Genomic DNA, 12,500 nt, shown 5'->3' on the forward strand with positions numbered 1-12,500 from the left:
GTAAGACATGATTTTAAGAGGCAATTAACTAGTTACTGACCTTTTACTTTTTTTGTTTTCTTAGGTTCAAGTAAGATGTATGCCATTTATTCCTCCATTATAACTTACCTATTGGCTGTATAGAAATCTTTTTGTCCAAGTATGAGTTCATAATAATATGACTATGCCAGTAATTAAATGTGCTCATGCTTTAAACAAGCCTTGTATTTAAGCACTTTCCTGACAGCTATAAAGAAGGAATTTGTATGCAGGCAACTGCATAGAACCTTCTACAGGATAGTGAACAGGCTGGTTTCTCCTCGTTGCCAAGGGTGAAAAACCAGATGACTAAGAGAAGAGTCAGGCTGAGCTTTGGCATTCATCATAGAAAGGCAGAGTGGTGCTGCAGGAGCAAAACAGTTCTTCATTTACTGCCGAAAGGTTAGTATGAGTTGATTTGCAAAGTCTACAAAGCATTCTTATACCATTCTTGTACACCTTCATTACCATTACTTGATATTAATGATTCTTGCAAAAGAAAAATAAGGACAAAACAGATTTTCACTTTGCTATCTATGTACCTGAGCATATTTTGCCAAAATCTCTTGAGGCCATATGCTGGGAGTGAGAGCAGAGAAGGGCCCACCAGTGGAGGGAGTATAGCTTCCTATACACAAAAAGAGTAAGCATACACAGGAGTATTACAGAAATAACCAAAAACATTGTAAGAGGATAGCCAATATTAAGATAAAGATATTTCAATTCAGTTCCAGATGAGTAAATGGATAAACTCATTTCTTCACAGCAGTATGGAAACATTGCCTTCCTCTGGGATTTTTTAAAAATGTTTAACCAATGGTTATCTAACCTACAACTATGGAATTCGTCTTGCTTTTCTATCAAACTACTGTTGTTGTTAGCTGTGAAGTCGTGTCCCACCCATCGCGACCCCATGGACAACGTTCCTCCAGGCCTTCCTGTCCTCTACCATCTTCTGGAGTCCATTTAAGCTCATGCCTACTGCTTCAGTGACTCTATCCAGCCACCTCATTTTCTGTCATCCCCTTCTTCTCTTGCCCTCAATCTTTCCCAGCATTAGGCTCTTCTCCAGTGAGTCCTTCCTTCTCATTAGGGGGCCAAAGTATTTGAGTTTCAACTTCAGGATCTGGCCTTCTAAAAAGCAGTCAGGGTTGATCTCCTCTAGGACTGACTGGTTTGATCGCCTTGCAGTCCAAGGGACTTGTAGGAGTCTTCTCCAGCACCATAGTTCAAAGTCCTCAAGGGCCTCAATTGTTTGGCGATCCAACTACTAACCAGACCTAATTCAGCTGAATCTCAAACCCAGAAAAGGTAAGGTAGGTGTTACCACCTGCTGTGTCATGATAATTCTAAATCACATCTGATCATGCAATTAATATTCTTTTTTTCTGATTTTATTGTCTTTTTTGTATTAGGGATCAGTAGAATGCAAAGATATGGAAACCATATCCAACATAATTATAATGCCAAAAGAAAGCTTCATGAGTGCTTTACTTTCTATTTGTCAATATTTTACATATTGACTTTATAATTCAGTTTATGTATGTAATATCACATTATTTATTGTATGACACATTTACATCACATTTCAATTAAAAAGCACAAAAGATAAAAATATGAAATATAAAATATAAAATCTACAGTATTATAAACATATATCTACCGTATATACTTGAGTATAAGCCGAATTTTTCAGCCCACTTTTTGGGCTGAAAAATTCCACTTCGGCTTATACTCCAGTCAACAAAAAAACTTACCGAGGACTTGTGCGCGGCCGAGGCTTTGGTGCTTCCGGGATCGCGCGCACCTCTCCCAAGCCACCGCCATCCGGAGACCTGCCGAAGTTTGGGGAGGTTTGGGGAGGTGCGCGTGCACCTCCCCAAACCTCCCCAAACGTCGGCAGGTCTCCGGACCTCCGCGCCTTGCCTGCCTGCTTCTTTCCGCAGCGGAAAGAAGCAGGCAGGCAGGGCGCGGAGGAACGGAGACCTGCCGACGTTTGGGGAGGTTTGGGCGCCTCCCCAAACCTCGGCAGGTCTCCGTTCCTCCGCGCAGACCTGCCGACGTTTGGGGAGGTTTGGGCGCCTCCCCAAACCTCCCCAAACCTCGGCAGGTCTCCGTTCCTCCGCGCAGACCTGCCGAGGTTTGGGGAGGTTTGGGCGCCTCCCCAAACCTCGGCAGGTCTCCGTTCCTCCTGCCGACCTTTGGGGAGGTTTGGGCGCCTCCCCAAACCTCCCCAAACCTCGGCAGGTCTCCGTTCCTCCTGCCGACCTTTGGGGAGGTTTGGGCGCCTCCCCAAACCTCGGCAGGTCTCCGTTCCTCCGCGCAGACCTGCCGACGTTTGGGGAGGTTTGGGCGCCTCCCCAAACCTCCCCAAACCTCGGCAGGTCTCCGTTCCTCCTGCCGACCTTTGGGGAGGTTTGGGCGCCTCCCCAAACCTCGGCAGGTCTCCGTTCCTCCGCGCAGACCTGCCGACCTTTGGGGAGGTTTGGGCGCCTCCCCAAACCTCGGCAGGTCTCCGTTCCTCCTGCCGACGTTTGGGGAGGTTTGGGCACCTCCCCAAACCTCGGCAGGTCTCCGTTCCTCCTGCCGACCTTTGGGGAGGTTTGGGCGCCTCCCCAAACCTCCCCAAACCTCGGCAGGTCTCCGTTCCTCCGCGCAGACCTGCCGACGTTTAGGGAGGTTTGGGGAGGCGCTCAAACCTCCCCAAAGGTCGGCAGGTCTGCGCGGAGGAACGGAGACCTGCCGAGGTTTGGGGAGGCGCCCAAACCTCCCCAAAGGTCGGCAGGAGGAACGGAGACCTGCCGAGGTTTGGGGAGGTTTGGGGAGGCGCCCAAACCTCCCCAAAGGTCGGCAGGAGGAACGGAGACCTGCCGAGGTTTGGGGAGGCGCCCAAACCTCCCCAAACGTCGGCAGGTCTGCGCGGAGGAACGGAGACCTGCCGAGGTTTGGGGAGGTTTGGGGAGGCGCCCAAACCTCCCCAAAGGTCGGCAGGAGGAACGGAGACCTGCCGAGGTTTGGGGAGGTTTGGGGAGGCGCCCAAACCTCCCCAAAGGTCGGCAGGAGGAACGGAGACCTGCCGAGGTTTGGGGAGGTTTGGGGAGGCGCCCAAACCTCCCCAAAGGTCGGCAGGAGGAACGGAGACCTGCCGAGGTTTGGGGAGGCGCCCAAACCTCCCCAAACGTCGGCAGGTCTCCGGACCTCCGCGCCTTGCCTGCCTGCTTCTTTCCGCAGCGGAAAGAAGCAGGCAGGCAGGGCGCGGAGGAACGGAGACCTGCCGACGTTTGGGGAGGTTTGGGCGCCTCCCCAAACCTCGGCAGGTCTCCGTTCCTCCGCACAGACCTGCCGACGTTTGGGGAGGTTTGGGCGCCTCCCCAAACCTCCCCAAACCTCGGCAGGTCTCCGTTCCTCCGCGCAGACCTGCCGAGGTTTGGGGAGGTTTGGGCGCCTCCCCAAACCTCGGCAGGTCTCCGTTCCTCCTGCCGACCTTTGGGGAGGTTTGGGCGCCTCCCCAAACCTCCCCAAACCTCGGCAGGTCTCCGTTCCTCCTGCCGACCTTTGGGGAGGTTTGGGCGCCTCCCCAAACCTCGGCAGGTCTCCGTTCCTCCGCGCAGACCTGCCGACGTTTGGGGAGGTTTGGGCGCCTCCCCAAACCTCCCCAAACCTCGGCAGGTCTCCGTTCCTCCTGCCGACCTTTGGGGAGGTTTGGGCGCCTCCCCAAACCTCGGCAGGTCTCCGTTCCTCCGCGCAGACCTGCCGACCTTTGGGGAGGTTTGGGCGCCTCCCCAAACCTCGGCAGGTCTCCGTTCCTCCTGCCGACGTTTGGGGAGGTTTGGGCACCTCCCCAAACCTCGGCAGGTCTCCGTTCCTCCTGCCGACCTTTGGGGAGGTTTGGGCGCCTCCCCAAACCTCCCCAAACCTCGGCAGGTCTCCGTTCCTCCGCGCAGACCTGCCGACGTTTGGGGAGGTTTGGGGAGGCGCTCAAACCTCCCCAAAGGTCGGCAGGTCTGCGCGGAGGAACGGAGACCTGCCGAGGTTTGGGGAGGCGCCCAAACCTCCCCAAAGGTCGGCAGGAGGAACGGAGACCTGCCGAGGTTTGGGGAGGTTTGGGGAGGCGCCCAAACCTCCCCAAAGGTCGGCAGGAGGAACGGAGACCTGCCGAGGTTTGGGGAGGTTTGGGGAGGCGCCCAAACCTCCCCAAAGGTCGGCAGGAGGAACGGAGACCTGCCGAGGTTTGGGGAGGCGCCCAAACCTCCCCAAACGTCGGCAGGTCTGCGCGGAGGAACGGAGACCTGCCGAGGTTTGGGGAGGCGCCCAAACCTCCCCAAAGGTCGGCAGGAGGAACGGAGACCTGCCGAGGTTTGGGGAGGTTTGGGGAGGCGCCCAAACCTCCCCAAAGGTCGGCAGGAGGAACGGAGACCTGCCGAGGTTTGGGGAGGTTTGGGGAGGCGCCCAAACCTCCCCAAAGGTCGGCAGGAGGAACGGAGACCTGCCGAGGTTTGGGGAGGTTTGGGGAGGTGCGCGCGCACCTCCCCAAACCTCCCCAAACTTCGGCAGGTCTCCGGACGGCGGCGGCTTGGGAGAGGTGCGCGCGATCCTGGAAGCACCGAAGCCTCGGCCGCGTGCAAGTCCTCGGTAAGCTCCGGGCGGTCACTTGCTTCGCGTCTCCTGAGGGAAGGGGGGGCGACTGGAGCGGGCATGTTTCCTCGCCTGCTGGGCGCCGCGATTTGCCCGGGGAACGCGCGGGCCCCGAATGGCAGCGTGGAGCGAGGAAGCGGACAGCCAGGGCTTCCCCGAGAGCCGCGGCCACACAGGGTATTCCTGTGTATTCAGGCTTGCAAAATGGCGGATCGAGCCTCTGCTGGCGGCAGAGGCTTGCAGAACGGCGGATCGGCTTATACTCGAGTCAATAACTTTTTCCAGTTTTTGGGGGTGAAATTGGGGGTCTCGGCTTATACTCGAGTCGGCTTATACTCAAGTATATACGGTAGATTACAGATATGTTTGTTTCATTTGTTGCAGCCAGGAAATCAGCAGTCTCCATTATAGGCTCTATTTTGGTACTCTGTCACCATATGTTGGATAATTTGTTTTTGGGCTCCACAGTCACAATTGGTATTTTGCCCCACTTATATGGTAGGGAGCGTTAGGACAGCTGTGGTGGCCAATATGAATTCGGTTCAGCATTGCCAATTTTGCATGGGGCTGGTCAAATCCAACTGGTTTTCTTGAGATGCAAGTCAAGATTTGACATTGTGGGGGGCAATTTTCTATCCAGTGATGTTTTTGCATATTGTGTATGTCAAAACTGTCTTCCACAGATACTTTAGCAATAGAAATAGCTGGATGTCTGTATTAAATATTTACACTGGAAAAATAAAAGAAGCTTGAGGACTTCAACTAATTGTATAATTAATCTGTCTTATTAATCGGAACCATGACATCATCTCTACATGAACTTTACTAAATAAAAGAAGTATTCTTTGAGATAAACTGGATTCCTTGTGATTTCATGATCTTGTCTGGGCTTGGAAATTAAATAGATTTGGACCTAGTTACTACTTGGATGGAAAACATGAATAAACCAGCACTCTAAGCTAAACTGAGACGTCAAAAAAAAATTCTGGAAGAAGACATGAAAAAGTGTTTCCATATCCATATCTGAAATTCATTTCACAAAAATATTGGAAAGATAGATCAGGTGAAGAAACATGAAAAACGCACTTGAGAAATTCTCTCCCTGCTGCTCTTAAAAATAACTAATATTCTATATGTATTATAATCAAACTGTAGTTAACATACTAATGTATTGCCAAGGTTAATAATGATAAAGACTGGTCAAGTTAATCTTTACATCTGGTAACTTCATGGATGCATCCACACAGTTTATTTAGAAATAGTATGAATAGTATGATGGCTTGTTTCTACTCTCTCCCAGGATGTTTTACAAATTTCTAGTCCAACCTGAAACCTTGGTATTCCTTGGAAGTCTCCCATCCAAGTACTAACCAGGCCTGAGGCTGTTTAGTTTCTGAACCCACAGAAGGTAAAAGCAACAGTGAAACACATTAAATCAAGCACCACAACTCCTGTCAAATTCACATGAATTACAAATTACAAAAATAAATCTAAAACTGAAACCTAAAAAGCTGACATGAACATTGTGTTCTCCATTATTAAGAATTTAATTTGCAAGTTATTATTTCCTATTCAGAGACTATGGACATGGTTTGAGAATAGAAACAGAAAATATTACAGGGATCTCAACTGATTTAGTTAAAACAGCTGAAATAACATGTGAAATTCATTTAAACTGGAATGCCATAAAGTTGTTATTCCAGAAAGTGGTTGAGGAAAGAGATATAGAAAATTACTCCAATAAAGTTCATGCCAACATAATTCTTATCAAGTCATTGAAAAGATAATTTAGAATATGTTTTCTGAATATTATATTTCAGAGTAAAATGAAGACAAGTGAAATATAGATTTGTGGTTCATTATAATCATATGTATCCCATCTTATAAGCAATTTTAGATAATAGCAAAAGTAGAAAAAATATTCTCTGATGGAGCAAATATTATTAGGAAGGAGTATATAAAAAGGCAGTGCTAAAATGTAAAACTTTTGATAATAGTCTCAATGGTTTGATTTAAATCACAAATACTCAATGTTCATAAAAGGCTTACCTGACATTTTTATGGAGGAATATAGTCAGTGAGGGTTCTTAGACTCTGCAGAAAGTCATTACTCTGTTGCAAAATACAGACATAATATTGAAATAGCAAATTAATTCCTAGAACCAAGCAATCGTAACTCCCATTTAACTTTTAGAGGCTCTACTAAAATTATATTAAATTTCTAACTCCAACACATACTTTGTCCATATGCTACTAAATACTATTTTTATCTGGCAAGTGTTGAATTTATATCCTGATTATTTATTTATTTATTTGTTTATTTGTTTATTTATTTATTTATTTATTTATTTATTTATTTATTTATTTATTTATTTATTTATTTATTTATTTATTTATTTATTTTTGGGACTTATATGCCGCCCTATCTCCCGATAACCAAAGAAGTTGTAGTTATAGTCAAATTAATGCATTTTAAAAAATAATTGGAGCTAATTAGGTATAGTAATTAAAGCATCAAGCTAGAAATCCAGAAACTGTGAGTTTTAGTCCCACCTCAAGCACAAGGCCAGTTGGGTGACTACTGCTAGTCACTTTCTCTCAGCCCTGAAAAGAAGGCAAAGTCACATCACTTCTGAAAAACCTTATCATGAAAATTGCAGGGACTTTTCCAGGCAGTCTACGAGAATCAGACATAATTGAACAGAAGTTTTAAAAAATTATAAGGAGAGGTAGATTAACACAGTAATTTATTTCTTTAAAACATTTTTATTTCTGCAACATAATATTAGGTTAAACAAAATATATAGTAAAATTAGAATTGTAAACCTTGTTTGATCATTAATAAAATTATAAGCATATACAAATTTTGAAGTTCTTTCAATCACTTATGTCCTGCCTAATCGAATAGATTCCAGGAAGCTTACATTAAAAAACCTGAACAGCAAAGAAGTTACTTAAAAAACAGAGGTCAAGTATATTATTATTCAAAAATGGAAGAAGAGCATAAAAAAAATCACAGTGTGTGAAATAAATTTTATTAGGTATTAAAAATTAAGGGAGCAACAGAGCCAAAACTTGCTTTCTAGTAATGCTACTTAAATTGCTATTTATAAGTACTTGCTATTTCTATTAAGTGGGCATAGAAATCCTTTTTGGGATGAGAATGTAAATATAGAACTGCAACCACACCATTTTATCAAGATTGTGCTACCAGAGCAGAAAATGATTCCTTACTACCATTTTCCTCCCAGGATGTACTTTAATGTAAAGTTGAAACGGTTAAAATACTGTGTCCATCGGACTTAATTAGGGGACAGTTTGCGAGGGGTTTTTAGTGCCTCTAGATTTTTGTGACCAGTTCATACTTCAAAGGGCAAGTCTCTCACTTCAAGAAAATGGTGCCACAGCGAAAGCCTCTTTCTCCCAGACTACCCACCTTCATTCAGTGTCTGTTAACTTTTTGGAGGCGTAAGTGCAGGAATGTAAATTTTCACTGTCATTCCTTCGCAAAAGAACAGCCCCCACAAAACCAAACCCCAAAAAACTCTGGAGCTTCTTTCGGGTTCATGGGGGTTGCCACTCCAGTACTGCTTTCACTTTAGCTGGGTCCATTTCAACACCTTCACTGGAAATCCTATATCCTAAGTAATTCAGGTGCATTTGATGGAACTCACATTTTGAAAGTTTTGCGTAAAGTTTGGCATTTAACAGCTTTTTTTAGCACTTCGAGTACTAATTTAACATGCTCTGCCATGGTCTCGGTATAGATGAGAATGTTGTCAAGGTAAACTAAAAACCCCTTATATAGGTGACTATGCAATACTTGATTTATCAATTGCATGAATACCACAGGAGCCTCCTGCAGACCAAAAGGCATGACATTGAATTGGAAGCTTCCTCAGGGGCTGTTAAAAGCAGTTTTCCACTCATCTCCTTCCTTGATTCTTACTAGGTAATACGCCTCTCTTAGGTCCAATTTTGTAAAAACTTTTCCTTTCGCTAAATGGGCCAACATGTCCCTCATAAAGGGGAGAGGGTATGTGTTTTCCACACTCACACAATTTAACCCTTTATAATCTACGCAGAGCCTCATCGACCCATCTTTTTTCTCTTTAAACAGTACTAGGGCTACTACTCAGGATTTTGCTGGTTGGATAAATCCCTGCTAAGGTTTTATCAATGTATGATCTCAGCTCTTTCATTGAATACATTTTTGGTTGGGGTAATTATGCTCCCGGTAAAATCTCAATAAATCTCTGTGGCCACCGAAAAACCAAGAAATATGGCTGAATTCAGAGTGCTTTGAAGATTTGATACTTAGGCCACACAAATATTTTAATGTTATTCAAAAAGATTTTCTCTGGATGCTTTCCCTAATCTATATTTTTCCATATCAGTAACACATCAAAATATAACTTTAAAAACAAAAATGAAAAGTCACCAATAACTTCAAAATGAAAAAACAGATGGCCTTTTAGGAAGCGAAAGTTGAAAATGCGAAAGAGAAAGAAAGCAAAGGAGGGTGGGAGGGAAACAGCAAATTACCAAAACTAAAATCCAACAGTACAGGTAGTCCTTAACTTACCACAATTGAACCCAACCTTTGTGTTGCTTAGTGAGACAGTTGTTAAATGAGTTGTGCCCTGTTTTCTGATCTTTCTTGCCAGAGCTGTTAAAGTGAATCATTGCAGTTGTTAAGTTACTAACATGGTTAAGTGAATCTGACTTCCCCATTGACTTTGCTTGTCAGAAGTGATCACGTGACGTCCAGGACACTGCAACTGTCATAAACATGAATCAGTTGCCAAGCATCTGAATTTTGGTCACATGACCATGGTGATGTGCAACAGTCGTAAGTGGGAAAAACAGTCATAAGTCACTTTTTTCAGGGTCATTTTAACTTTGGCAGTCATTAAACAAATGGTTGTAAGTCGAGGACTATCTGTATGCAACCAGCACTGAATGTTTTAAACAAGTGAGTCAGAAAACTGCAGTGAGATATATGAGTCACTAAATGGAATAAAAAGTAAAAAATTTTTGTAAACATAGATTCTTAATTGATTAAAGAGAAACCAATATGCTAACATATTGTAATTTGGTGCTACTTTGCCTTTTCTCAGTTTTTCTCTGCAATAAACGGATTATTTTACGAGAATGTATCCTGGGTGAAATAATAGCTTTGATTTTTTAAAAAAGAAATAAAATTGGGATTCCTACTAAATAGGTATAGTTCTGGCAAATTTTGAATCTCAAACCTCAAGCAATAAGGAGAGGGAAACAACCCTGCAGAGAATACTGCATTTGAGAGTAACATCATAACATGAATTAGAATTGTCTGCACAATAATATTGGTTCTACATTATGGGGGAGGGGGGATTTTGCAACTATTACTCCCTTATCACTGTCCTCAAAAAGTCAATAATTTGTTTTCATAGGAACTTTTCTTAGACAATATCATCACCTAATCCCTAATGTAATACAAATTTGCATTTTGCAGAGAGCAAGAGTAGAAAACTGGCAACAGAAAGGTGCACACCTGACTAACCCATTTCTATGTATAATATGTACAAAACAGCAGTATTGAGATCAGAAAACATTCAGAAGTGCTAACAAGTTAATGTAGCTAACAGTTAATTTGATCAAATTATGGCTGTTGGGAGAAAATGTAAGTAATTACCATTGGATAGCATGACCAACATTTCATTGGTTATAAAGAGAAAATGGTTACCTCTCTTTGTCTCCCTATGGTTTAGCTTAACATCCAGAACCAGAACGAGTAATGAAGAACTGCTTACAACTTTCTAATAATTTATTGGATTGAATAAGGCATTACCAGACGCACAAACCTTAAAAGTAAGACTTAGCTGTTTCTAATTCTGTTTAAAATAAAAATCCAACAGTCTTAAACTGCATTAACAGAGGGGTAGAATCAAGATCATGTGAAGTGTTAAACCACTTTATAATGCCTTGGTAAGATCACACTTGGAATACTGCATCCAGTTTTGGCCGTCACAATATAAAGAAGACGTTGAGACTATAAAAAGAATGCAGAATGGAGCAACAAACATGGTTAGTGGACCAGAGGCTAAACATATAAACAATGGTTGGAGGAATTGGGTATGTCTAATTTAATGAAAAGAAAAACTAAGGGTGATATGATAGTAGTTCCAATGTCTAAGGGGCCGCCACAAAGAAAAGGGGATCAAACTATTCTCCAAAGCACCTGAAGGCAAATCAGGAAGCAAAGGATGGGAACTAATCAAGGACAGAAACAACCTAGAAATAAGAAACTTAGAAAAATTAACCAGTGGAACAGCTTGCCTTCAAAAGTTGTGGGTGCTCCTTAACAGATTTTAAAGAAGAGATTGGACAACCATGTATCTGAAATGCTTGAGCAGGGGGGTTGGGGGGTTGGACCAGAAGATCTGCAAGGTCCCTTCCAGCTCTCTATTCTATTATCTATAAGGTAGGTGAACTCTGGTGCTGGAGAAGACTCCTGCGAGTCCCTTGGACTGCAAGGCGATCAAACCGGTCAGTCCTAGAGGAGGTCAACCCTGACTGCTCTTTAGAAGGCCAGATCCTGAAGCTGAAACTCAAATACTTTGGCCCCCTAATGAGAAGGAAGGACTCACTGGAGAAGAGCCTAATGCTGGGAAAGATCGAGGGCAAGAGAAGAAGGGGACGACAGAGAATGAGGTGGCTGGATGGAGTCACGGAAGCAGTAGGCGTGAGCTTAAATGGACTCCAGAAGATGGTAGAGGACAGGAAAGCCTGGAGGAACGTTGTCCATAGGGTCGCGATGGGTCGGACACGACTTCGCAACTAACAACAACAACAAGGTGAAAATGACAGCAGGTTTTTCCTATGATGGTCTGTAAGCAAAAGCAGATGCTTCCTGTTAGTTTTGCTTCAGGGAACAGCATCTCTCCCTACAGCAGTGTCCCGACCCTTGTAATACGCTGCTTCCTTCCAGTTTCCAGCAGATCCGAACGCAGATGGAGAGAGGAATGGATGTATCGGGTCATTCATGAAATCTTGGATCAGCCCGACGGACTTCCCAACCCATATTTGCTTTGCCAAACCTGTCTACCGTAGATCAGCGTTTCCCAACCTTAGGAACTTGAAGATGCGTGGACTTCAACTCCCAGAATTCCCCAGCCAGCTATGCTGGCTGGGGAATTCTGGGAGTTGAAGTCCACGCATCTTCAAGTTCCTAAGGTTGGGAAACGCTGCCGTAGATTACCCATAGTTTTTTTTTTCAACGATCTGGTTGGCCAATTCTTCGGTTTACTCTTCCACTTTTCCTCCTCAATCTGCCACAAGAACGGAGACCTGGCCCTCGGTTATGCTGCCCACCAACCTGCTCCGTAGGTCTCTCTCCATGGGCTCCATTTCCCGGGCTCTCAGTACCTCCGAGCCTCGCTCGGTGCCGCTGCTGAACGGCGCTGCTGCTCGCTAAAGAACATCCCACGCGCCCGCCCTCCCCGCTCCCAGCGGACCCTTACCTGGGACGCCAGGGCGGACTTCGCAGCCCACCAGCAGCCCCCGCCCCGTCAGTCTCGTCAGCACTACCTAAATCATCACGCATGCGCGGGATCTGAGGCTGGCGGAAGGAGCGGCCAGCACAGAGCATGACGGGAAGTGTAGGTAGGCGCTAGCGCTAGAAAACTTCGCTTGAGGAGAGCGTTTCGAAATTTCTCTTGACGTCATTTTCTCTTTTCTGTCGGAGGTTAAAGTGGTCGATGCTCATCAAAATCTTGTCCAATCCGGTGCCTGATTTCCATTCATAGAAGTGGTAGTGTGTGTTGGGAATTATGGAAGGTCAATTCTAATAGATCTCAAGAGTA

The 12,500-nt window shown here is 44.9% G+C and overlaps 1 protein-coding gene across 8 annotated transcripts in view; it reads right to left on the bottom strand.

Moving 5' to 3' along the window:
- Positions 1–12,234, bottom strand: part of SGSM3 (small G protein signaling modulator 3) — a 37,166-nt gene extending 24,932 nt beyond the window's left edge. For 5 of the 8 annotated variants that reach the window (XR_014026984.1, XR_014026985.1, XR_014026986.1 and 2 more), the window contains exons 1-2: positions 6,703–8,352; positions 561–646 (exon numbers count right to left, since the gene is read on the bottom strand). Coding sequence is in view for 5 of the 8 variants with exons in the window: in XM_081331746.1 (XP_081187872.1) it covers positions 561–646; positions 6,703–6,709 (93 nt within the window). In the remaining 3 variants the exon portion in view is untranslated. Of the gene's footprint in view, positions 1–560; positions 647–6,702; positions 8,353–9,238; positions 9,323–12,158 lie in introns of those variants that run through there. The other 3 variants (XM_081331744.1, XM_081331743.1, XM_081331742.1) reach the window with 3 other exon arrangements.
- Between the last annotated feature and the right edge of the window lie 266 nt (positions 12,235–12,500).

This window comes from Vipera berus (assembly GCF_964194415.1).
Source record: "Vipera berus genome assembly, chromosome: 6".
In the NCBI taxonomy this organism is placed as follows: domain Eukaryota; kingdom Metazoa; phylum Chordata; class Lepidosauria; order Squamata; family Viperidae; genus Vipera; species Vipera berus.